At 48.2% G+C, this 26,870-nt stretch overlaps 2 protein-coding genes across 2 annotated transcripts in view; both read right to left on the bottom strand.

The window, feature by feature from the left end:
* Window positions 1-11,540, bottom strand: part of GALNT14 (polypeptide N-acetylgalactosaminyltransferase 14) — a 97,105-nt gene extending 85,565 nt beyond the window's left edge. The window contains exon 1 of the mRNA XM_063152612.1: window positions 11,382-11,540. Within this exon, the coding sequence (XP_063008682.1) occupies window positions 11,382-11,510 (129 nt within the window). The 5' untranslated portion in view covers window positions 11,511-11,540. The remainder of the gene's footprint in view (window positions 1-11,381) is intronic.
* Window positions 11,541-13,893: 2,353 nt separating this feature from the next.
* Window positions 13,894-26,870, bottom strand: part of CAPN14 (calpain 14) — a 47,245-nt gene continuing 34,268 nt past the window's right edge. The window contains exons 23-24 of the mRNA XM_063152614.1: window positions 16,124-16,841; window positions 13,894-14,028 (exon numbers count right to left, since the gene is read on the bottom strand). Of these exons, the coding sequence (XP_063008684.1) occupies window positions 16,773-16,841 (69 nt within the window). The 3' untranslated portion in view covers window positions 13,894-14,028; window positions 16,124-16,772. The remainder of the gene's footprint in view (window positions 14,029-16,123; window positions 16,842-26,870) is intronic.

The following is a 26,870-nucleotide window of genomic DNA, read 5'->3' as shown; positions in this document are numbered from 1 at the left end:
AGAAAAGCGAGCGCTGCCTTCCCTGAATGTTCTCTCCAAACCAAATCCCATTGTCTTATATATTACAACAGTTCTATTATCATTTATAGGTTGTCTTATATATCAAGAGTTCTTTCATCATTGTAGTGCAAGGATTCCATATCCTCAGAGTTTCATACCTCCTCTAAGCACTGACTGTTCCCAGTCCTTGCAGCAGCCATCTGACATCTTTCATTCCTCTGCCTCTAGTTCCCACCAACTCACTCTTTTATACCACTGTTCTTACTGGCTACAGGTGTGGCCTGTTAAGATCAGGCCTGCTCCTAATCTTTAGTAACTGGTCCAGCTGCAACTTGTTGGGGGATGAGATTACATTCTACATTACCCATACTGTGTTCTCCTACAAAATCCCACATGGCAAAAGCCCTTAAGCACACACTGGGATGAACTGGGTGGTTTGAGAGCCTCCCTCGGTGAAAGCCAGCCTCTTGTGGAATTTGGGTCCTTGTAACATGGGGCAAACATTAGGAGCTCGAGCAAATTAATCTCCTGTACCTGTCTGATGCACTGGGAAAGGATTACTGGGGGAGGAGAGGAAATCCTGAGCATGGCATGAGTTTAGCTGTGCCTCGGGACTTGAGATATATCACACTTTTTAGGTCAAGCATTAGTTTGTTCTCAAAGAAGAAATGTCCCCAGCTTTTACACTTTGGAAGTTTTTACTCTTTCATTGGATTAATACAATTCTGAAAAGTTCCCTGTGATTTTGAGGCAAAAATAGCCAGTTATCAATGACATCCTACTGTAATGAAACACCTGTGAAACACAGCCACTCCTGGCCTACAGACCTGAAACAAAGCTTCTGGAAACAAGGGAAAAAAGTGGAAATTTATCTGCTTTATCTCTTAGATGCAGTAATGGCTGCTGGTTTTGCCTGAAGATGGGGAGAACATCCTGAGAGCCAAGCCTGCATTCAGAGAAATGCTGGGTTGTCCAAAGCCACACACACACAGGTGGTGCCAATGCACAAACCAAGATCAATACAAGGAGATCAGCAGCAAAAAATAGTTGATCCTAGTTGATATTTACACATAGAAACTCAGGACTGTTTGGCTCTTTTGGCTGGACTAACATCTGCATTGCCAGGAGCTCCCTCTTCCAGGTTATCTCAGCGCGGCCTGTGCACCAGAGGGAAGGGAATTAGCTACCTGGCCTTCCATTCACACCTTTAATTATTCAGCTTATATTGATATAAAATTAATTGAAGCAGAATAAGCTCTTCTCCTAAATACAGGTGCCCACACACAGGAATCACTGAGATTAAAAGGTGCAAATTACTTTATTTAATGAGTTAATTTCCAGCTATCACATGGGCAAATCCCTGCACTGGGCCTGTACCTGCTGCGGCACCAGCTCTGCCCCAGTGGCACGGCTGCTGTCCCAGCACGATGCTCTGGGTAAACAGAACATGTGCAAAGGTTTGGTTACACAGCAGAGATGTGCTTCACTCTGTGAATGAAACTTCTCTTTCATTCACAGAGCCACGATGATGGCAGCAGGAGCTGCGGTCCCAAGGATGCAAGAAGGCACCAAGAGCGAGGAAATGCCATTTTCCAGAACGCCCCTTGTGCCTGTTGGGGAAAGCTGATCGCCCTCCACCTCCCAGCAGCTGGTGCCCTAAAGCACCAACACCATTTCCTGCTGTTCCCCCCATGAGAGCAGAGCTTCTGCCTGCAAAGCCAAACAGAAACTGCCTTTCCTTCGCTGACATTGCCTTCAGGAGGGAAGGTGTCCTCACCTTGCTGAAGAACAGCATCTGAACGACCTTCCCCAGCATTCAGATGCCTGCTGGAGATCACTCTCACCTCTCAAGGCAGATTGTGTTTATATTTTATGTCTGATTTTTGCTTCCTGGTGCATCCAGGAGGTCCCTGCTGAAGAGGCACATCCCTGCCCAGGTGCAGTAACAAAGGCCACATCACCAGGCAACGTAACACTGCTCTCATCATTCAATTCCCTTTCTCACCACTTGCAAATCTAATTTTTATTTTCAGATATTTCACTTTCTCACCGTTTCTAATGCTCCTGTGACCAAACCCTTCACACATCACCTCTGCAAGGGGTCTGCACCCCAAAATCAGCTCCTGCCATGCCATGGCTGCCAGCGTACTGCTGGGCTGAGGGCACATCCCCAAGGGCTGCACAGGGGTTGGATATTTTTTTCTCTGAAGAGACTTAAAGCAGACATCTTCCTGCAGGATGGGAGGGCAGGACAGGAGGTTCTTCTTCACAAAGTGTTTTGCTGTGCCACCGAGAGCAAACCATATGCAGCCTACACATCGTACACGGTTTAATCCAAGCACTATGTGTATATTCATCCATTTGGATCCCAGTGGCAGCAGCAGATGGCTGGGTAATGCGTGTTTGAGTCTGCCTCTCTCCAAATTACACTGTATTGTGGCACCAGGAAAATGCAACGGGCATTATGGATGCCACGATTCCTCCCTGCTCCATTCCTATGGAAGGCAGGACCATGCTACACAAGTCTCCTTCCCAGTTTGGCTTCCACAGTGCCAGAGATCCAGCAGCTCCCAGTGTCCTTCCACTGTTCACCTCACCAGAAAATGTGCCTACCACCCCAACCAGACCCTGAGTTTCACATTTCATCTAGGCGAGGTCAAAATGCAAAGGGCTGCATGCCAAGCGTCCCCCAAGGCAGATCCCAAATGATATCAGAGGATATTATTCCATCCTGAATGAGCCTGAATCAACCCACTGGGTAAAGCAGATTACCTAGACCCAGATGGAAAAAAACTTCATTTAAATAAAAATATATTCTTTTTAAATCACCGTTTCGTAAGAAGAACTAAGCCAGCCGTTGAAAGCTCACACCTGTAACACCTCCCTCTTATTTTTCTCCATCTCACCTAACAACAAGCAACTAAAAATTCAATGCACAAGCAAGAAAAGATGTGCAGGAACTCCATCCAGCCCGGGGGGGGGGGCTGCAGCCAAGGCACCACTGAACATATTCATGTCTTATTTGTGAGCCATGTGTCTCCATAACGGGTTATGAGGTGTGGTTGTAACTGGCGGATGCCGATGGTGGTCCTTGAGGAGGAAATGGTGTGTGTCTAAATGCAGGCAAAGCTATTTGGAAAGCCAGGACAAAGCAGCCTTTCTCTCCTGGCATGGGCCAAATCACATCCTTTGGACTTGCTCCTTCAGTGGCTTCAAAAGAAAAAGAATCATCCGTCTCAATTTCCCTGGCTCTGTGAATAATGTTTGGAGAATAGAGGGTGATTTCATAGCTCATTTGTTTTTGCACCGCATGAACCCTGCTCTCCTCGTATCACTTTCCAATCAGGTTTATTGCTGATGTTTCCACAAGAAAACCAAAGAGGAAAAGGCTAAGCCCTGAGTCTCACTAGAGATTGAGGGGGAAAAAACAAAAGTTAAAAAAAAAAAGAGGAAAAAAAAAAAAGGAGAATCTCTCTTTCCCTTGTCTTTCAGCCTGATCTGAAAATGAACCTGTTTTGCTTCTGAATCAATTCTCTCCTGGCACTGCACTTCCCGCAGTACTTTCCGAGATGAGATGCAATCATTAGCTCACTTGCTCCTCCAAATAATATCACAAAGCTGGAGCTCGAGCTGCTGTGCAGTAAATCATCACTAATTTCTTCCTGTGTGTGGCAAGGCAGGGTTTGGCCAGGGGACACAAGCCCTGCCACACCCTCCCAGTGCCACCACCCATCTGTGCACCTGCTGACTGGGGACAGTACAGCATCCAGCATGTCACCTTGTGGAGAAGTGACACTGGCACATCGTCCCTTATTCAAACACCTCTCCAATGACCCACAAAGGACCACCACACCTCTCACTCCCTCAGGCTGCACAAAGGGTTAACCAAGGTGCTCAAGGGGTTTCCAAACAGTAGGACTGAGGCAAACCATCAGTACAACTAACGCTACCTCCATGAACAAAGGGGTGAACTCCTGCTGAGCCTCTCACCACTGATCATTTTCATCAAAGGCACATGTTAAAGACAAGAAATCCTCCTCCTGCAACTCTTGTGCCACTGGCACCCAGAGCCCATCCCACAGCAGAAGGCCTTCCAGGTACCCTACAGACTGATCCAGCCTGACCTAGAGCTGCCCTTCCCACCCCAGCAGCAGCTCTATGGGAAACCCTATACCTAGGCAGCCTCACTTTCCCAGCTCCTCTGGAAATATGTAGGAAGAGTGGAGTAATACTGACTTAGATGAGCAGGAGATGGGGAGCAAGATCTCCTCTTTGGCTTACTCTTCCTGTAACACTGATTCCTGCTGAGATTCTGGAATCAAAAAGGGTAAAGAGGGTGGGAAATCAATTTAATTGCAGCTTAGTAAGCAACTGCACTAAGCGTCGCTGGCAAAATCCGAACATTTTGCTGCGAGAGAAAGGGGGAGAAATGGCTTTTTCATTGCATGGCAAAGTGGATTGAGAGCAAACTCCCCCCCATCATCTGCTCCTCACCCCTTCCTTCTTTAAACAGGAGGAAGCCAGCAAGAAACACCGAGCTGATGCCAGCAATCTCCTGCTCCTGCTCCTCCAATTAATAGTCAATCGCTGCACCCTTTGTCGTTAGGCTGCACGTAATTACTCCTTCACGCAAACGTCTTCCTTAAACAGACCCTACTCCTGCTTTCTCGCAGATACATTCCCCTTAATTGGTTTTATTGCACCAAATGCTGGCCTGCCCTCACAGATGAGACTCTCCCAGGCGGCGTACGCTGCTTTTGCGTCTCCACAGCTTCTTCCAAGCTCGCTTTTCCCACTGGCAAAGAGATTACAGCACGGAGAAGCACAGCCAGAGGTACCAAAGTGGCATCCCTGTGAGCTGTGCACACAGAACACACACATCCATGCACCCAAGGAAAACCCTGGGCACACAAAACCGCAATATTCAGCTTCCCAGGGATTTGTCAGCATGGGACAATAACGCTGCCCCTGCATTCATGAGGGATCACAAGACAGTTTTATTTGCAAGGCTGAATCTCCTGGCAGTGCCCTTCCCATGCTGGAACTCGCCAAGCTCACACCTGCGGAGCCACAGCAGCTCAGCAGTGTGCCCTCCACACTCAGCCCTGGTCTCTACACAAACAACCAACATCTCAGCTTCAGGAGGCACAAAAAATCTCCAGTCACAGCACCATGAAATTCTCCCTGGACCTGCCTTCCCCAGGCACAGCATTCCCATTTATAGCTCTCACCCTGCAGCCATGCCATGTGCAGAGTCCCCTGCCTGTGGGGAGGCACAGGTCACATTGCAGAGCCAGGCACAAGAGATGTCTCAGCAGAGCAAGCAATAAACCCAGCCAAGACAGGCCCTGGGCCATGAGCCCATCAAAATAAATCAGGATGATGCCTTCTTATCAAGGAAGGGAAGAGCGAGGAGAAAACAGTGAGTTTTTGAGTAAACAATCCAGCTCTGTGCGTATCTGAGGTGGTGAAAGGATAAATAGGACAAAGCATCTTCCCTGATAGTCAACATCTTTCTCAAGCACAGACACACGTCAACATATGTGCTGTGTCTCTGAAGCCTTGGCATCCAGACACAGAGCTGATTTTGGAGACTTCTCCACTCAAAAGTAAAACTTTTGTCAAGCCTAGCCCTAAAGGTCACCAAGGGCTCCAGGCTGTGAGCCAGAGCTGAGTCCTCCAAAAAGCCCATCAGCAAGGGCTTGAGCCCTTCTCTGTTACCTAGGAAAGGATGATGCCACACCATGTCACAGCAGCTGAAGAGGGATGCTGCAGCCTGCAGCAATTCCACGTGCAGGGCGCTCTACAGACCTTGGCAGGAGAAGCAATTTACAAGAGAAACCACGACACTCCTGAGCCCAACCCACCCTCAGAGCATCACCACCTCCAACACCCCGTCAGAGTGAAGCAGCAGGACTCTTCCAACTCTTTCTATCCTCTCAGAGCACAATAAAAAGTATTTTTCTTCTTCTGGTGCTCAACAGTTCTTGTCAACAAAACACGTACCACCTGCACAGAAATTTATTTATACTCTTACCAGAAGAGAAGCAGAATCCTTGCCTCCTTTCCTTCCTTCCCTGATACTTCTTTTAAAAGCACCAAGCTAAGAAAGGCACCTGTACATTCAAATGTTCACTGTTTTGCAAAGCAAACAGGTCTTGTTCAATCAATATTTATGCCCCCATCAGTCACAGCTGCAACACAGAGCTCCACCACAACGTAATGGAGGCAAAATTCATTCATTGCAATTACCAGTGAAAAATTAGGAGGGTTTTCATTGACTGGTTTTTGTTCCACAGGTATCCCAGGGAGCGCTGTAATGCACAGCAGGCAGGTGAATTAATCGGGGTGCACCAGGCAGGCTGCTCACCATTTGTCCACAGCTGGTTTGGCCACTGAGGAGAATTCCTCACCTCACCCCTGCTCCACCAGACCTGTCCTGCCTGATCCCACAGATGAGGGCTGCCTGGGCATGGCTTTCTGTTTTATCTAGCACTAAATACACAAGCAAGAGAGAGAGGAACTGGATTCCATCACAGCTCCTTCAAAAGCAAAGCTCTGCACATCCTAGAAAGCCTGGTTTTGCTCCTAGAGATTTCAGAGTGGGATTTCACCAACAAAGCAGGAAATAAGTTTCCTCTTTTCTCACATCCTGGACCTATCCATGTCCCCAGCCAAGCCCCAGTCAATACAAGCTTCCTGGATATTAAACACTCTGCCTATTTTTTGGGGTTTTTTTTGTTCTCAACAGCCTTGCCACTTCAATCCCTTAATTGTCAAGATCTGAATTTTTGCAGGATACACAGTTATTTTAATCTGTTAAGTGGCTCTGCTGCTATAACACTGACAGGAATTTAATATCTGGAGACTGTCAGCTGAGCTCCAGGTGCTGAGGCTTTCTAGATGGCAACGATGCAGAAGGAAGCACAGGCTGGTGTGCAAGGCACATAAGGACAAAGCTGTCAAGGTCCCTCTGCACTGAGCTCTGACCCTGCAGGGCGCTGAGCAGTGGGGCAGGCAGCGAGGCTGCTGGGCTTCTCCACATCTCCCAGGAGCCATTCCCCAGCTGCCTTTGAGCACACTCAGAAAGGAGATGTTGCATTGCAAACACTAGTACAAGTCAAGTAGAACAGGTCATTCTTTTTAATAAAGGAAACTTTTCCTCTGTAGCTTTTCTCCTGCAGTCAAGCCCATCACAGACCTGCTTTCCCTCCAGAGGCTGTCAGCTGTGCTTCAGCCATACATCAGAGGGAGCAAGCTAGCATGCAGGAAGGAATGAAGGGAAATAAAATCCCAAACCAAACCAAAACTAGATTTTTTTTTTTTAGTCCTGCCCCTCCTGCACACATTGCTGGCCCTGAGTGTGGGAGCCCAGACTCCAAAAACCCTTCCCTGCTGCAGGGCTCTGCCACACAGCCACTGTGGTCTGATTCAGGTGCAGAAAAAGAGATGACCAAGGGTTTATCACTCGCCTGCTCATCTCCTGCCCCCTCACAAGCATCCCCAGCCACAGCCTGGCACAGGACACAGGAGCCAGCACACCAGCAAAGCGTCGCTGCAGAGCCAGCTACAAGCACTCCTCACAATTAATTTGGGATTTCGCTTGTAATTAATCCCGCGTATCAGTTCCCCTCATTATTCCTTAATGTAATTAAGTTATTAGTTTATATGTCCCCCCCCAAAAAGCAGAGCAGGGGGATGGATCAGAGGGAGGCAGGGGAGATGCCGGGCAGCAACATGGGGCCATGAGCACTGGAGCTCATGCCAAGCCCCACCACTGCCTCCCTGGGGGACTTCAGGTGGGTCACTGGCAGCCTCATTTTCCAAGAGGATAAAACTATTCTAATTCCTCTGGAGTCCACCAGAGACAGAAGGGTACAAAGTTCAATTAGCCTCTCTGGGTCCTGGTTTATCCAGCTGGAAAACTGCCGGGACAAGGAGACAGGCTGGAACTAATTAAAGCTTGCAAAGTGCTCGGAAACCCTCCGCCAAAAGGCAGGGGAGGAGGGAGGCTCAACGAGTCCCAGCTGATCCATGACCCCGGGCAGCCCCGTGTCCTCACAGCCCCATCCATCAGGCTGGGCTTCCCTGCAGGCTGGGCTGGGTAAAGCTCCCTGGCAGGGGCAGGCACCCTGCCACAGCTCCTTCTCCCAGCCAAGTCACAGGACTGCACAAAGGGCAGCAAAAGGGCGACTGTTCTAACAGGGCTTGATCTGCCCCTTGGAAAAGAGAGAAAAAACAACCCCCAAACCCCAAGTAACAGAGTAACAACAGCACTGGAGGGACTGGCGAAGTTATCCCAGGAACAACTTCATGATCCTAAACACGGCCAGTTTTGTTTTTCCATACCCTACCAGCCCTGCAAGGTTGCTACACCCCCCGGCCAGGAGGGAGTCCCACACCCTAAAATCCAGCCCCAACCTGCTGCTGCTGCCCTGGCATGCACCACCAGCAGCTGCAGGCAGCAGGGAGGAGGAGGAGGAGGAGGGAAAGGAGCTGGCAGGGATTGAGGGAAGCAAGGGCTGGCAAGAAGGAGGAGCCCTCTGCCTGCCTGCCACTGGGCAGCAGCAAGAGATCCACAGAGATGGACTGCAGGGGAATACAAGGGAAAAAATTATAGGGCAAGGTGAAGGCAAGTTAATTACAACAGACTGCTGCACCCACCTCGTTGGGCATGAGCAGCTCAGGAAAGCTCAGCTACTCCTGCAAGACCTTCCCTGAACGCCTGTCCTCACCAGGTCCTTAAGATGCCAAGCCAGCAGCGTGTTTTGGGTAAAGCAAGGACTTAAATACCGTATTGCCCCCCCTCAAACCAAGTTCCTGCCCCTTGGAGCACAGGACTGCAAGAAAAACATCACAAGCTTTCCTTTGGGAAGCTGCAGCCTGGACCTGGCTTGGGATTCGGGGTAAAGCAGAGGGCAGGGTGCAGACTAAAACAACAGTGATTGATGGGCATCCATGGAGCCAAGGGCAGCAGCTCTGTGAGCTCTCAGCAAGCCACCAAAGTGCCACAGCCAGCCGGGGAGCTCGGGCACTGCCATCCAGCATGGATGTGTGCTGGGAGCCCTGCTGGGGACAGGCACGGGCAGCAATGCCAGCTGGAGCTTAACTGGAAAGGTCTAAAGGTTAAACCTGCACAAGGCATGATACACGGTGTGCCCATAGCCACAGAAACACAGCTCACCTGGGAGAGGAGGGGGGAGGGAACAGCTTGGAAAACGCTGCCAGCAAAGTTTATGTGGATTTGCTCCATTTCCCCTCTGTAGCTGTCTTACGATGTTTGAGCTGCTGTTAGCAATCCATCACCTCCTCTGGTTTCCCGAGGAATTTGGGAGGACAACCCTTAACTTCTCAAGTTTTCATCAGTAGCAGCCAGTCCCAGGGGCCAGGGCAAGAGGACACAGCACCAGGCTCCTCTCTGGAGCACAGCATTCCTGCCTCTGGTAGCCCAGTCAGAAGTGTTAACTGAAGGGACACCATATCCCCATGCTCATAAGCAGCTTATAAGTCATACTGTTCCAAAGGAGTTTGCAAAGCCAAAAAATTCAGTGCATTAAAAAAAATAAAAACAAAAAAAACCAACAATCTGCACTTTATGAATCTCAAGGGAGATGCAACTGTTTGGATGGAAAATTCAGAAGAAAAGAAGGAGAGGCAATTTAAGCAATCAGATTGCTGGAGTTATGGCAACTTGGCAGTGGCAGCTTCAAAATGTGGGGACAGATCCTGCGTGGCAGAAGTTCCCTTCACCTGCTGCGGGAGCCAAGACCAGCCTGTAACAGCATCAGCAACCTACACCCCGAGCTGGGGAGCCTTGAATGGGAGCAGAAAGTCAAAATGGGCTGCAAAATGGCAGTGATTCAGCGGCAGCTGGTGCTAAGCGAGAAGCAAGGTTCATTTCAAGGAGATTATAGTAGCCCCTATCAAACAGGGGAGGTCTTTTTTTGCAATCTTTACCAATACAGTTCCGATACCAAAGCACAGTTCTAGTTAAGAAAGCCCTCGTCTCCTAACTCTGCTTTCAGTAACTTATTTATTGCCTTCCCCAGCTTAAATAAATAAATAAACATATAGATAATTATGTCTTTTTGGGGCCTGAAGTTACATAGAATCATTCCCTTCTTCTAGGATTGAAAGATTTACAAAAGCCTGAAGAAACCTCCTCAATCATTTTTATTTAAAAAAACACGGAAAACCAATAATTCCTCAGGATGAAAAAATCAAAGTAAGCTTTATGAGTTCTGATTTTTTTTTTTTCCAATCAGGTCGTTAATTCAGTTGCTGAGGTGACAGACACATATATGAGACTCTCCAAAGATGAGGCAAACATGTAAAGCTGTCATATATTGTGGGCCAAACACTGCTGGGTGTCACTGGTACAAAGAAAAAGGGGGAGAGGGCTCACACTCTTCCACTGCCACAATAACCCCAATCTCAGAGTATTTTCAGGAGCTGGGCTTCTAACCCGGATTAATTAATTCAAGATTTACAACAGTACAACTAAGCAGCATCTAATCTATGTCCTTTGGAAAGTTAACCCTCAGCTAAGCCCCAGCCGCTCTCAGCGAGGAAGAGAGGACACGGGAGCCGGAGAGGAGCCGGGACCTCGTTCAGCCGAAGCTCTCGCAGCTCCCCTGCTCTTCGTCTGGGCAGCGAAACTCCTCCGATTCACTCACTCCCTGTGTGCAGGAGATGCTCCTCGCATCTCTGCCGTGCTGTCACTCCGGGCACTCAGACACGGCACGGAAAGCGCGACTGAATGCACGGGCACTCTCGTCCCAGCCCGGCCGGGGCTCCCAGAGCAGCAGCATTGCCCGATCCTGCTCTTCCAGCCCCGAACAACCCGCGCTTTAACCGGGCTCGCCCAGCCCGCGTACGCCGAACGCGGACCATGCAAGTCCGCTCCCCTCCGGTCCTGTCAGCCCGGGCAGGACCGAGCCCTTCTCCTTCAGGGCAGAGCCCGGGAGCACGGCGTGACCCAGGGGGAAAGGAGCCGCCGGTCCCCCAGCCGTGACACGAACCACGCGTCTGGTTCCCTTGGGGAGCACCGCTCCCCTCGCTCCCCATGGGATGCTCCAAGTTGGCGGCGGGACAAAGGGCCGGTACCGCCGGGGCACTCCTGGTGAAGCGGGGCCGGGGGGTCGCGGCTGGGGCTGCCGCTGTCCGAGACCGAGCGGAGGGGAGAGGAGGGGGAAAACCAAGCCCAGGGGGTACGGAAAGGGCCCCAGCGCCCCCCTGCAAAGGCACAGGTCCGGTACCAAACTTGAAGGGGAACGCGATGGGGCGGAGGTCCCGAAAACCGCCGGGAACTTCTTCCCCGGGCGGCGGCATCGCGCCCAGGTCCCGCCAGAGCAGCCGCGGCCCCGCCGCCCCTTCCTCACCTCCGGCGTGTGTCCCTCGGGCTCCGGCGCCTCCAACTTCCTCCGCGCCCCGAAGAAGAAGAGGAGGAGGGCGGCGAGCCAGAGCACCCCCAGCAGAGACAGCGCCAGCCGCCGCGTCGGCCGCCTCATCCTCGGCAGGAGCGAAAAGTCCGGCGGGGGCAGCGTGAGGCGCTGAGGGGGAGCCGCGGGCGGCTCGGGGGGCAGCGGCAGCGGGGCTGGCGGGCAGCACGGTCTCGCCCGCCCGCCTCGGAGCCGGCGATGCGAGTCCCGGGCTGTGCATGCTCTGCAGGGGAGGGGAGGGGAGGAGGAACGGGAGGAGGAGGAGGCGCCGGGAGGAGGGGGGGCTGGAGCCGGAGCCGCTCGCCGGGAAAGGTGCAGCGCGCAGGCAGCCGGGCTGGTCCCCGGGGAGCTGGCGCTCTGCTCGCTCCGCGCCGGCGGGGAGGCAGCCCCGGGAACGGGGACAGCGAGGGGTGCGGGGGTGTCCGTGTGTAACCGGGGACGCCCATCCCTCTGCCCTGCCTCCCTGAGTGAGCCCGGGCCGCTTGCACGCCAAGGGATGCGCGGGGCTGGGCGAGTTTGGCCCGGGTCGGTCCCGGTGCCCGTCCCCGCCCGACGCCGGGGCGAGAGGAGGCCACCGTTCAACAACACACAGAGGAGGCTCAGACATGATAGGAAGATTAATTTAACCAATTGAAACAGCAGGGGGAATTCAGGTAGGTGGAATTTAATTACTGGATTTGGAAGAGAAGATGTGTGTCTCCAGAGCTGTCAAGAACACTTAAAAAATAAAATCATAATCATCAGCTGTTGGTATTCCTGCAGCAGCTTAGTGCCGGGCCGTGGTCCTGCAAGGACGGCCCTCAGCTGTCATCCCTGTCCCGTGAGGTGTTCCCTGCTGGCTCCATACACAGCCCCAGCACAGCAGGCTTGCCCATATAGGGCAGCCAAAGTGGGAATTACAGGTGAAAAAAACACCTAACGCAACTCCAGAAAAGAGCTGTCTCACCCAGCTATCCCTGCTCACCTGCCTGAAGCTGCTCCTCCGATCTCACCACTGACAAGTATTACATGAGCTGAGCAAACCTTTGCAGAAGACATTAGAGAATAAATTAAGTATTGGAGCAGATGTGAGTCATTCATGTTAGTGCAAAAACTATAGAACAAACCCCATAAAAACAGGAATCCATGCATAAAGTAACATATGGAATGAAATAGAGATAAGATGTCAAATGCTGGAAAGTCCAATGCACATGTTGTAAACAACCTCTCCTATGCATTTCCCCACACACTTCTCCTGGCTTTATTATTTCCTGCAGTTGTTTTCTGTCACTTGCTAATTTATCATTTGCGATCTTCATCCTCTGTCCTCCTCTGATTTATTTCCAGGGCTCAATAAGCCCTTCTCCCTAACATAATCCATGCCTCTCAGGCCCAACATTCACAGAAAGATGCCCAGATAAAAATTTCATTAGCATCCACAAAAAGGGACATTTCTCTTTCTTTGTTTTAAAGCTGTGTGACTTTGAAACACCTTTACCAGAAGCAGGAAATCCAGGTCCATCAGGCAGTGAATTTGAACTTTGCTTTACAGCCAAGCAAGAGAAGAACTAACCAGGTGGGAAGAGGGCAGAAAGCTCTCATGCCCTGGTGAGCCACCAACCTGATGCCACATGGGAAGCCCACACCAACCTGAAAATGTGACCTGTTCCCATGGCATGCATCATTTCTCATGCCAATTAACCTTCCTCAGCCCCACGTTCAGGGTGGCTGGAGCATCACACTGCACCTCTGCCACCATGAGACATCTCTACCCAACCTAGCTGGGACCCACAGGTGCTGCTCTCTCCAAACTGCTGCCTTATGCTCCTTCCTGACAGCCAAGGTGAAACACCTGAGCAGCTTTCAGCAGCTGAGGCACATCAGTGATAGCTTTTACATGACTTATAGTTGTGTTCTTGCTTTCCTGCTGTTGGGACAGACTGGTTTCTACCTCTCACATACCTCCTTTGGATCAGGAATGGCTTTCTGACCAAAAAGATCACTTTGCCACAAGTAGAAAATAGCCACAAGTATTTTCCTGCCTGGGACAAAGTGACCTTGGCTGCTGGTAAACAGTGTTCCCCCAACACATTTTCAGAGGGTGCTGAGTTTTTCCTACCAGACCTCCCTCTGTGCAAGGAGAGTTTTTCCAGATAAAGGCACCTGGAGGGTGTTATCATTCAAAGCTGGATTAAAAACCTTGTCTTTTTTGTAGGTCAGGCTTTCAGGGGAAGCTATTACAAAATACAGAGGGGAAGTATAGAAAATATCAAGGAAATACATTACAAATTAGATTACAGGTAAGGTAATAAATAGGACATACCTGACAAAAATGCAATCAGATAATGCTTTTCTTATTACCTTGAGAAACAACTCCCTCTGCTGAGGGAAAGCTTCACTGGCAGGGCTCGGTGCCGTGATGGATAACTCGCTGTTATCCCGGCAAAGGGCCGATGTTTCCCTGCTGGCACTGCCACCATTCCAGCCAGGGGGGACACTGCAAATCCCAGCTCTGTGCAGCTGTCCCTGTGGAGACAGGAGCCCCCAGGAGCTCTGGCAATGCGTCCTTCTCAAGGAAGGATTTTCCTCCTGACGGTGTGCCTGTGTGCTGGGACAGATAATATGTCAAGCAGATGATGGAAACAGCTATTTAAACAAGAATACAAATCTAGAGGTTCAGAGACTTGTATAAAAAATAATAATAATAAAAAAAGTTTTCTGTTGCATTATTGACCCATATCTTTCCCGTTTCTCTCATTTTTTTTATCTGCCAATCTCAGCTGCTTCACAAGTGAGGTCCACAATGTATTACCTGTTTCCAACACAAGGAAATTTACAGGCAGTACAGCCAGAGACAGAAAAACAATCTAGGAAATGGGTGGCTGGCATTTGTTGGTATCAGCGTTGAAAAGCTGATGAAAATGATTGCTTTGTGAAAGGAAAAATATTTTGGACATGATTTCTGAGTGGGAGGGGGACTCTTCACAATCACAGCTTCAGACAGTGGCCCTTCAGGTCCTTTGAGGGATGGGTGGAAGGGGAAAGTGGCTTTCCTTGCTGTTTCAAGGACATGTGTAAAGCATATTTCAAAGGAAACTAACCTCAATGGGTCTACAAACCAGCTGGACACTGCTTCAGTGCAGTTTTTACTAGGAGTACTCTGGGGTTTGTGTTCAGTTCACATCTGAGATTCCATTCACAGAGTGTTTCTTTTCCAAAAGGATCACAAATACTTTGCAGTTTTTTCTTAGAAAGTTGAAAGGGGCTCCAACAGAGTCGAGAAGTGATCAGAGGAAAGGATCAAAATCCACCCCCAAACTTGAGGATACTGAGGAGTCTCAGCTGAACATGGGAGGTTATTGTGAGATTGAGGAGCTCCACTGAGCTCTGGATTGAAAGGGGCTTCTAGGACAGAGCTCCCCTGCCAGGGGAGGATCTGGTTCTGGCAGGGGTAGCTTTAACAGGAGTCTGGTTCAACTTGGGGTAGCTTTAACCAGGAGTCTGGTTCAACTTGGGGTAGCTTTAACCAGGAGTCTGGTTCAACTTGGTATAGCCCAGCACTCAGTGCTGTTCATGGCAGTGCACAATCCCCATGAAGAAGTGCTGCCTCCAGTGGCACATATATCAGAAAGACTCTGCAAAAAAATAAGACATCAGCATTTGAAAGGGTCTGCATGGTGATAGGTGGTTATACAGGGGGCTGGATTTCATTCAGTGGGGCATCCTCCAGGCTCAGGGGAAGATGTTCATTCAGAGGTTTCTCTCCCCACCCTGGCAGAAGGTGTGCTGGTGTGCTCCCAAATTGCTGTTCTGGCAGGTGCTAAGCACTGGCCTGTTTCAGCAGGAGCCCAGCTGTCCCTCGTCACCAGCAGCAGAGGTGCCAGCCTGGGTGCAGAAGCTCCGGGACAACAAGCCAGCACCTGCCCTGGCCCAGCAGCACCCCAGAGCCCCAGCCTGCTCCCAGAGATGACTCAGAACCATTTGATACCCCTCTGTGGGTGGAGCTGCGCTTCAGATGTGAACAGCCATGTCAGTGACTTCGATATTTAATATGGGAACAAAATTCCTTTTTCTGACCTGCAGCTGTTCAAAAAGCCTCCGGGTCACTTGGTCAGTGTGAGGAGAGGGAGGGCAGGAGTCCCTTGCACAGGAGCAAGGAGGTTGTTGCTTTGCCATGGGGGTCCCCAGCTCTGCAGCACTTGACACCACTGTGCTGTGGCCCTGTGGAAAGCTGCTGCAGGGGTGCAAGTGTGTGCTGAGCTGATGGTTCCTACCCACAGCTAAATCTCACACAGCCCTCAGCATTGTGAGGGCAGCCAAGGCTCTTTGCCACCTCAGGCAGTGCTCTGCCATCTCAAAAAACACCTTTCATGATGGCTGTTGAAGGTAATGTGAACAGTATTCCACACTTTTTGTGGCAGGAAAGATCTGCCTTTGTTTTGTGCTGTAACAGAAGCCAAAAAAATCAGAGCAGTGCTTATATGAAAAATGTTCTCTCTGTGTGCCCTTGGAGAAAACCAAAAATGTTAGAGGAGAGAGCTCTGGCCTAATACCAGGAGAATTGCAAGTTAAAGTATTAAAAAAACAAAACCAAAACTTTTTATTGGCTGTCTCCTCTCCCTTGCTGAGGTAACAGAATTGTAGCTTGTCCTACATCTGCAGCTTAAATGGGAGGGTCAAACGTGAAGCTGTGAAGCACTCACCTTCTCCTCTAGGGTGATGATGTTGCTGTGCACCTCCTCACCTACTGCTGGACTCAGAAAGGGAAGTGCAGGAGTTCCTGTAGGCTTTTTGCCACTATCAGTGTTGCAAGCAGATCTCTTCCAGTACCTCTGAAGGATTTTTTTTCCTTTTAATTAAACCGCAAGCATTCTTCTCCAGCAAACTTTCCACGATGGCATCTCCAGTTAATTAAACGTTTAAGCTGTCAGGAAATGCCATGCATTAAAAAAAATAAAATAAAGAGGAGAGATGCTTTAATAGCATTTGTTAATTGAAACTCTCATCAAGTCAGCTGCAGCAACAGAAGCTGCTTCCCAAGTCGATGGGCAAGAGCACACACCCAGACATTTGCCTGCAGCCCCTACAAGTCAGACTCCCACCTCCAGACTAGTGTCTGTGGCACTGATGGATGAGGCAGAACTGAGCTCCCTCACCACTGGAACAACTGCAAACACTTCTCTGTAGTGAAATTGAGGGAAGGCTGTGGGAATTCTTGCTTACCTCAAGGTATTTTCCATTCCCAGAAACTGCAATCAAATGGGCACCCACTTGTACTTGTGTTTCATTCCCATGATCCCCAGTCCTTGTTTCCATTTGCTGGAGCAGTTTTTTCTGGACTTGATGCAGCCTTTACTCACAGCATTTCCAGGTGCCCAGTGATGCCAATTCAAGCAGGTGTGGGAACAAGGGGAAGAGCAACTGGAGATTTGAAGGGAGACACATTGACTTCAGTGTCTGACTGAGGGACATTTTAGCAAAGAACAGTTCCCTTGACCTGCCCTGCCTCTGGACTTTATTGCTACAGTAAAGCTCTCTGGGTCCTGTCTGTCCCCAGACGTCTCTGGTGCTTGTTAGTCTCTCCTGATGTTCCTATTTTCTGGAAAAAGCCCCCAGATACCCACAGCCTGTTTTTTCCTTGTTTTGGTGGGGTAAGCTGCCTAGCTCCAGGTCACTGCACCACCATCAGGGGCAGGCACTGCAAATGGCCACAAAGGGGTATTTGAGACCAAAGGCAGCAGAGAGAGGGTTTTATGGGCCAGGTTGCAGCACACAATCAATAAGCAGAGCACAGGGTAGGTGAACCTTTACCAGCAGCAGCTGAACCTGTGAGGTCCTGGGCACCCTGCAGCTCTCAGCTCTGGTAAAACCCATGTTCCCAGTGCTGCTGGGGCTTCCAGGGTAAGCAGAGCTGCTCACCTGTGCTCCTGTGTGCATTCACACACATGCACACCCCGCCCCCATCCCCACATCCATCTCTAAAAGCAGAGAACCCTGCCAGAATTCAGACCAAACCCTTTTGTTGCTCTGAATGTGCTAAATCAGTCCCTTTTAGCCAGCTGCAGGACTGTGTCTCTCAGACACATTGAAGCCCATAATTGTGGTTTGGACAGGTGACACTCAACAGAATAAAGAACAAGTCATGTGATGGGTGAGAGAACACATTAGCTAAAATAAAGCTTTGTCCTTAAAGCACCTTTAATGCCTCTGTCCTTTTGTGTGCAGGTGTTAAGCAGACTTTAGAATTAAATCTCTATTTCTGGGATATGTAAGCGTGGCCCAATGCCAACTGGGATCTAGGCATCTATTAACACAGCTGGCAATATGCAATATTGCACCAGGCACTTCTGGGGAAGGCGGGTTTTCACAGCTGGGTGGAAAGTTTTACCCTCTTCCCCCTATAAAATTTTTCACAGAAAAAAATCCTGACTGTTTATCTTGCCCTTCTGCTGGGGGCACAAACACTGGAGACAGGGAGCGACACATCACCTTACTTCTTAAGGTTTTAATCCCATTATTTAGGTGAGGTGTCTAGGAATAGACATTTCTTCATACACAATCCAATCCTTTAAGCATAAAGACAGGGATTTCTATTTGATCAGGCAACCTCCCTCTCTCACAGTACAAAAGTTCCAAGGGGCTGACAACTACAAACCCCACAGCTCCCTGACAAATAGTTAACAAGCAGTTAACTATTTGTTAACTTTTGTACATTTACTCTGTACAAAAAGACTTAGTAATGTCAATGGCTGTGCTTGCTCCACGTTGATCTTTTCACACGGATCCACTGTGATCTCCTACACAAAAACACACACGGTGCTAGAAATCCTGCCTGCCTACAAGAGAATGGTATTCTACCCTGAACGTGCTCAGGTGGATTAACATCTCCTTTCCCATCACCAAATCACTGCTGTTGGTCAGACAGCAAAGCAGCAGCTTGATTCCCCCACTAGGAGGACAAAATTTCAAGGCTGCTGTTTAGAAAACAAAGTAATGTTTAATTGCACACATTTGTTTTGCTGTTATTGAGCAAGAACAAGTCAGAAGCCCAACAGCATTATTTTTCTTTCCCTGCGTTTACGTTCCCTGCGTAGAACCTCATGAATGCATTCAAACCTGTTAGTGTTTGTTAGTCCCAGAGGGTCTTGTTGAACCAGAACGATCAATAGATGCAAACAGAGCAGGTAAAGAGGCAATCAGGGCCCTAGAAACTTGAAATATTTTCCATTAGGACACCTTAATAACTTCCCCTGAACAAGTATTTCAATGGCTGGTGCTACAAGCAAGGAGACATCCCAGGTAGGAGCAGTCTGGGCGAGACACATGAGGGATGAAACCCATCTTGATTTTACCACCCAGAGCAAAATGTGCTCTGGACAGCAAGATGTTCTCCAAACACTTTGGGCCATCCCATGCAGGAGAGGCATTTCACAGGAACTTCTGCATCTGGAAGATAATTGGAGGGAACTGCTCCAACGTTCGGGGTTCTGATCTCCTCGCAGTAATGAGCACACAAGCAGGGGATGCATATGCATGAGAACATAATTAGGAGTGGTAAAACCTGGAAGATTTTCAAACTCTGTGGCAATTACCAACTTAAACACACAAAAAATTAAGATAGCCTTATACCCAAAGGAAAGTTATTATTCAAAGTGCCTTGCCTCATTATAGTTAGCTGGAGCTCAAGCAGCAGGCTGGTGAGCAGGGGAGAGCTGCCTTCCATTAGCAGCAGGTGCTCTCCCTGGGATGGAGGCAGGATGCTGGCATCCTTCTGCTCTCTCCCAGACATCTCAAACGGTCCCAGAATGCTTCATGGGAACAAAAATAGAAAGCACAGGGCACACATGACTGGCAGCTTGGCCTCCCCTGTTGCTCTTTGGGCTTCTCTGGTGAAGAGCGTTCATGGACAGAAAGCTATCCTGTGTAAATAGATTCACTAAATAAATGTGGTAATTATACTGAATATTATTCTCAGTAGAAATAGCAGCAGGCAAATGATTTGCATAAGAAATGTGGATTATTCATGTAAATGGATGTGTTATTTGTTTATAGAAAAGATTAGGTCTTGTCTAAAGACCTAGAACTCAGCTATACATAAAAGCAAACACTTAACCAGCCTTTCCTGGCTTCACTGTGCTCTGCTCACCTTTATCAAATTCATCTTTGCAGTACTACCTATGTTTTCCTCATCAGTCCATTTTGCTAAAGCTCAAGCTCAAACAGTGCAGGGGATAGTTCATCTTCTCTAGGGAGCTTGTTTGGGCTGCCACTGAAGAATCTTTAGTGAAATCCAGACTTTTAATCTTTGTTTCAGCAAGCTGAGCCTAGTGCCAGGAGAAAAAGGAGTGGTTTCTAGGTTTGAAGAGCTGTACAAAAAGCCTGACTTGTAAGGATGACTCCTTTAATTACCCTCCTCCATGTGCTGAATGCAATGAAGGGCTTGGATCCCAGGCTGGCTATCCTTTCACAGTCCAGAAGTCTCAGTTTTGGAGGAATAGGGCAGGTGAGGATATTCTGGGCAGCCCCCAAGAGCTGGACTACTGATGGAGACCCTGTGTGCCCACTCTCCAGTCACAGCCTGCTCATCCATGGAGTTCTTCCACCCTGCTTCCCAAGCAATGCAGAAGGGGTTGATCCCACTGCAGCCACCTCCTGTTAACATCAGAGCAGCCTAATCCCTCACTGCAGCAATCCCCAGGGTTATTCACCAAAGGAAAACACTGGCTTCACACAAAGAGCAGGCAGACAGCCTCAGCTGATGCTGCAGGGCCTTCACCCTGCCATTCAGGCCTGCAAAGCAGCCAGCTCAGCCCCTAGACACAGCCTGGGAAGGGCACAGCACCCAGCACAGCCTCTGAGGAAAGCAGCTTTACCAGCAATCAGGAGACCTTCTCTCTGGGCTTTGTGAACTAAAGGGAGCTCTTCATATATTGCCAACCACATCCTGGGCTGCATCAAGGGAAGCAAAGCCACCAAGTCCAGGGAGGGGATTCTCTCCCTCTGCTTGTGAGACTCTGCTCTTGTGAGACTCCACCTGGAGTACCGAACCATGTCGCAGACATCTTTTTACGAGAATCCTTTCTTTAGGATTTTTGTTTCCTGAGAAGCTGAGAGGCCTCAGGAACAAAATGTAAACATTGATTATCTGCTGCTGTGGAATGCAGCAGGTGCATCTGTGATTGGCTCATGTTGGTTGTTTGAAATTAATGGCAAATCACAGCAGAGCTGGCTTGGACAGAGAGTCTGAGGCAGCTGCCTTTGTTATCATTCTTTCCTTCCTATTCTTAGCTTAGATAGCCTTCTGATAAACTATTTCCTTTATTCTTTTAGTATAGTTTTAATGTAATATATATCATAAAATAATAAATCAAACCTTCTGTAACAGGGAGTCAGATCCTCATCTCTTCCCTCATCCTAAGACCCCTGTGAACACAGTCACAGAACCAGGTCTGAGACTCCCAACAAAAGATGGATGTGGACCTGTCAGAGTGAGTCCAGAGGAGGCCATGAAGATGCTCAGAGAGCTGGAGCACCTCTCCTACAAAGACAGGCTGGGAGAGCTGGGGTTGTTCAGCCTGGTCCATGGAGACCTAAGAGAACCTTCCAGTACCTTAAGAGGGGACATAAGAAATGTGGAGAGGGATTTTTTACATGAGCAGGTAGTGGTAAGACAAGGGGGAATAGCTTCAAACTGAATGAGGGTAAGAATTAGACTAGATACAAGGAAGACATTTTTTTCCAATGAAGATAGTGAATCACTGGAACATGTTGCCCAGAGAGGTGGCAGATGACCAGAGAGGTGGCAGATGACCTGTCTCTGGAAACATTCAAAGCCAGGTTGGATGAGGCTCTGAGTACCTGGTCTAGTTGAAGATAGCCCTGCTTACAGCAGAAGGGTTGGGCTGGATGACGTTTAAAAGTCCTTTCCAACACAGATTATTCTACGATTCTATATGCCAGGTCATTGAGAAGAAATATTCTCAGCTGGTCTTAACTTTCAGGCATATGTAGCAGCATGGGCCACCAGAGGGTCTGTTGCCTCTAAATAATTTGACAAAGGAAGAATGTCTGCCTTGTATCAGGAAGGGCTTATTTCCTGTCACAGTGAGCTCTCCAGTGACAGCTGTGTCTGTCTATCTAGCTCAGGTTCTGGCTCCTTAATTCAGCAAAGTATTGTGGACTTAGCTTCCTTCAGCTCCATCGGGTGGTCAGAACTGACAGAAGTTCTTTGATGTTCTACAGATTTAAAGCAACATTTCTCATAATTTAAAAAGTAGTGTTGAGGAATGGCACCTCCACATGGCCTTACCACCAAACTTCTCTTGCCATTTTGTATTTCCAAGTACTTGTAAACCATAAAAATAAAAATAAAAATGAAGAATAAATGGGAGTTCCTTGTACTGGACTCAGCAGTTCATTCCTGCAGCATATGAATTATTTTCTGGTAATTCATCCCCTAAATTCTTTATGTGCTTAGCTATGTGTTGGTTTGATAGAGTATCTCTTTCTTTTTTGCATTTGATACAATTAAAGTTCTGCAAAACTCAGCGATTTAAACTCTTGGAAACTTGTGCACATTGGAAAATATTGATCCATATGGGGGAGGCTGTGAAGTGCCCAAGCCTTGCTCCCACACTCTGCCCTGCACAAGTAGAAAAGCGAGCTGAAATGGAAATTGAGTTCTCAGTAATGTTCAACTCAGCTGTTCAAAAATAATGACCCCTTCAGACCAAACTATTTTGGAGATGCTCAAGGTTACCCCTCCTGTCTGGATCTGCCTGGTGAGTGCTGGGAGGCCAGCAGTCAGAGTCCCTGAGGATGAGCATCTTAACATCATGCACAGGAGCCCCCAGCAGCCTCAGCCCAGGCAAAAAGCAGCACTGCTGCTGCCAGCAGCCAGGCTGAAAGCACCCACTCAGGCTAGCTTAAGACCAAATTTCTCACTCTTATGCTCCAGCTCTTCAGCAGTGCAGAGCTGCTTTCAAGCAATAAGTCATTTATGTCTAGCTGCAGCATATTTATGAGAGAGAAATCCTGCTTTTACCTGAAGAAAAAAAGCCACTTTAGAGCAACTACCTCTTTCATTTCACCTCGCTTAATGAGCACCAGCTATAGACATCCTTCTTGTAGCCACATTTCCAGGAGCATGAAGGGCTCTACATGGTTCTGCAGGGTGCTTAGCTCTTAACCCTTCCCTCCACATTTGATGTGTGCATGACAAGTTAGGAAGGAAAAAAAAAGGTCTTTAAAAAATGTAACATTTCATAGCAATCACATTTTGGGTCTTTCAAATCTGAAAACACAATTCCCACATTTGTATGTGGTTCATTGCAAATATTCCATCAAAATGTGCTGCAAGAGAAAACTGGATTTGTAATTGCTGCTCTCTTAATGGAGATCCCCTGTGCTAGATTATGAGTGAACATTTTCCTCCTCAACAGCGGTAGCAAAGTCCATTTTTCTTGTCTCACACAACAGCTGAAAATTTGTACAAAAAACAAGTTCGTTTTCAACCTGACTCTTACTGTGGATTTGAGTTCCAAGGATCAACACAATGGTCCAGCTACAACATTAATAGTGATAATGGGGATATGTAATTCACCCTAGAATAATTTTCTAGGACACTTATGGCATTAAACACTTACTCAGTAACAAAAAAGTAGCAGATAAGCCCAGGTAGAGAGCACTTCTGCCTGGTATCTGCAGCCACCACAATGCCAAGGGTGTCCTTCACGAGTGGCATCACTCTGGCACTGCCAGCCTGGGTAGAATTAGTCAGGATTTTGTAGGTTTTTTCCTTTATCTGTGGAATGTCAGCTTCCTACATTACATGGCTGATGTGAGCAAAACAAAGGTCTGCCTGCACTGGAAGGGAGCGCGATGGAGACATTCATTTCCCCAGAATAGGTAGTGTAACAAATCAATCCTGACTGCACTGATAAATTGAACTTCAAGCTTGGTGATACTGCTTTTCAGGTCTAATTCAGTGTAAGACACAGCAGGAAGGAAAGGCAAAGGCACTCGTTAGCATTTCATTCTGCTAGGAGCTGCTCCCCGAGCAGAGGAGGGGAAAAAAAATAAATTTTTCGTCTTCGTTTTCACCACAGCATTGCAACAGTTCTTAAGGAAGGTGGCATGAGGTTCACAGGAATATGTGGGGGTGTATGTGCACAGAGAGGTGCAAAAGAGATCACTCAGAGATCACTGGCTTCTTGCCAAGCCCCAAACCTTGGGGATGGGGTCACAATTTGAGCTCCTGGATGGCAACAAGAATGAAGCGTTGCCTATGGGAAAAATGCAGTTTCCCAGTAGGAGGAGGATTACAGAGCAGCCATGCTGGGGTATGCAAAGGCAGGAGGACCTCAGGAGGCTCACGTCGGGTCAAATCTTATCTCTTAACAGAGCCCCAGGCTGAATACAGATCACTCCCACTGGGAACTGCAGAAGTACTTATTTTCTAAGTAAATAGCAAGTCCTGCTCTTGTGTCACATAGCAGCCATGACCCAGGGGACCTGATCTTTCTCCCCCTGGCACTGCAAATATTAACAAAGGGGATTTTTGCCCTTCAATTTTCTGAATAATGATGAAAACATCGTTCCTCTGTATCACACTCCAGCTTTTCACCCTCTTCTACATTGGAACACAGGTTTGCATTCAACCAGACTTTAGGAGAAAAGTCTCCACAGCCTTCTGTGAAACATTGACCTGAACAGCTCACAGAGGAAATAAAAGAAGACTTCAGGTTTGCAAATTTTGAAATCCCATTGTCAGAATTGAGTCTCCTGGTGGGGTTGTAGAACTGGAGAGTGGGTGACTGAGGACTGGTGGACACTTGGATTTAGCAGTGGCTTTAACTCCATGTCCCCATGTTGTCTCTTCATCCCATCACTGCCTCATACAAAGGCGTCTGCACTAGTGGGACACTTTGCACTGGTGGAGAATTTTCAGGCACCATCTGCCCCTGGAAACAGGCTTTTCCTTCCAAAAACTTCAAAAGTTCTCATTTTTATGGCCCCAGTCCAATGACAACTTGCCCTTTAGAGGTCCATTTGTGGGTCATGGAGTTAGGATTACATGTACTGCTTAATAATCAAAACCAAAGCAACATTATTCATTCCTCACAGAGCATCTTGTGGTGTGATCAAAGCCTGCTGACACAGCTTGGACAGCTTTGATAGTGCAGTAGCCACTTGCATGAATAGAATGCCTCTTAGCAAAGGATTGCAATGTGCTTTCAGTAAGGCAGAAGTCCTGGTGGCCCCACTGTAAAATGGGTAAAAGGCAAGGTGTGACTTCAGACAGAGAATTACAATGCAGTGTCCCAACAGCATTTAATTGTTACCCAGAAAGGCAGAAATACTCAGTTCATGAGTTTCTATCTCAAACCTGGGCCAGCTTGGTATCTCTAGGGTGGTCACCCCTAGCTGCCTAAGGACAAGAGCCCATGACCTTGGGGTGATTTGCCTTGTGGTTACTTGTCCCCAGAGAACAGCTCTTCCCCTTTTTGCCTAAAACTGCCACAGCTCTTCACTGTAGCCACGACCTGTCCAGCTTTGCTTGTCATTCCTGTAAGTCTCAGATCTTCTGGAGTCCTGTTAGGCTTGAGAGTGGAGCCTGTCCTGTTGCCATCTAGACAGAAGCCCTGACATGCAGAATGCATGTGAGCAGTGAGGCTGACTGGTACCTGTAAGGCTGGCTGTACCCTCAACATGCACACCAGCTCTATCCAGGAAACATGAAATACTTCAGGTGTGTGTATTTGCAGCAATAAGCTCTAGCTGAAGACTTTGTTTGCAAAGGGTTGATTAGTTCCTTTCAATTTCATCTCAGCCTTATTGTTACAATATACCTCACCATCCATCTCCTCTTCCCACTCCAGACATTATTTGCTATTCTTGCTCCTGCCTTTTTCAAAAAGGACTTTTATTAGCAATACTAGTCTCAAGCCATAGTCCCACTTTTCTTTCATTTCTGCTAGAGCAATACCACCCACTGCACAGCTCAGCATCCCTGAAAATGCTGTGGTTACAAACGAATGCATCCTTCAGAAGCATTTCAGACCATTTTTTTCACAATGCACATTGAAAATGAGGAGTAATATATCTTCAGAATTGCCCAGAAAACATTATTCTGTTAGCAATATAAAAGCTTCACAGTGTCCGAGTAGGTGCCCTTGCCAAAAACATTTTATTGTGAGCCAGATAATTCAGTTTGAATTGTACATGGTTTGGTATAATCATTCCAGTAAAGGATTCTTTACAATTCTGTAACAGCAAGTCACATGGCTCAATAAAGTTTATTGCTGCAAATGCTTAGTGATTCATGGCATGGATGAATTCTGTTTCTTTCCTGGATCAAGTAATCAATAGCAAAATAATCTCCCTGCAATTACATCGCTCTGCATTAAAGAGGTGTGAAGTAAATAAGTACAAAACCTGATAGAAAAAAACAATGTGTACAACATTAAAATGAACTGCAACGTGAAACTGGGTGTCCTGCACCAGTTTTGCACACAGCCTGTGGCGGAGCCATGTCCAGCACACTCCCAGCCCAAAATGTGCAACAAACCCAGCTGGGACTGAGAGATTTCCCTCCCATCATGTCCAACAGAGCCTGCTGTGAACACTTTGCACTCACACAGATCCCCTGGACACTCCCACAGGTGACAGGGACCATCCTTTCCAAAACACGCTGAGAAAAGCGGGACCTACGCTCCCTCAATCAACGCTTTTGGTTCTCCCAGCACTGCTCCTGCACACAGTAAATCAGTGTTTATAACATCCCCTGCTGAGCTGAGTGCAAATTAAATCAGGCTAATTTAGTTTGCACCATCATGTTCAGCTGCTAGTCACAAAAGGAAACAGAGACGTGCATTGAGAGGGGAGCTGCTGATGGAGCCTCCTCGGGAGCCTCTTTGGGAGCCCAGTGGGGCACAGAGCTGCTCCAGGGGCCCTGGGTGTCCCTGCTCCCTCCAACCTGCTCTGCTCCACCCCACAGACTGAACCCTGTGACTCCACAGCAGGTCTCTCCCAATAGATGATAGATATATCATCTGTAATAAACAAGTACCAACACAGCCATCTATTTATCTGGTTCTAACAGTTTTCTCATAAAAACAGGATGAAAATGATATTGCTTAGAAACAGACTGTTCTGGGGAATAAAGTGCATGCTGTTGTTTTTACTGCTTAATGCCTCCTGACTGGGAACACTTATATGCAAAGGAGTTCCTCCATAAATATGCTTGTGCTATTGCTCAGGCCTCAGTGCAGTGGTGAGCACATCCCTGAGCTCAGCCATGCCCAAGTTTACTTTCTTACCCACAGTCCACCTCATTCCTGAATATCACATGCACTCTGAAAAAAATATTTATGAGATTAACCACCTAAAAAGTCACCAAAAGCCAGAGGGAAGGCTGCCTATGCAAGCTTAATAGAACTCCTTCCTACA

Source organism: Melospiza melodia, chromosome 3, assembly GCF_035770615.1.
Source record: "Melospiza melodia melodia isolate bMelMel2 chromosome 3, bMelMel2.pri, whole genome shotgun sequence".
Taxonomy (NCBI): domain Eukaryota; kingdom Metazoa; phylum Chordata; class Aves; order Passeriformes; family Passerellidae; genus Melospiza; species Melospiza melodia.
The sequence above is the reverse complement of the archived record's forward strand: the minus strand, read 5'-3'. Positions and strand labels throughout refer to the sequence as shown.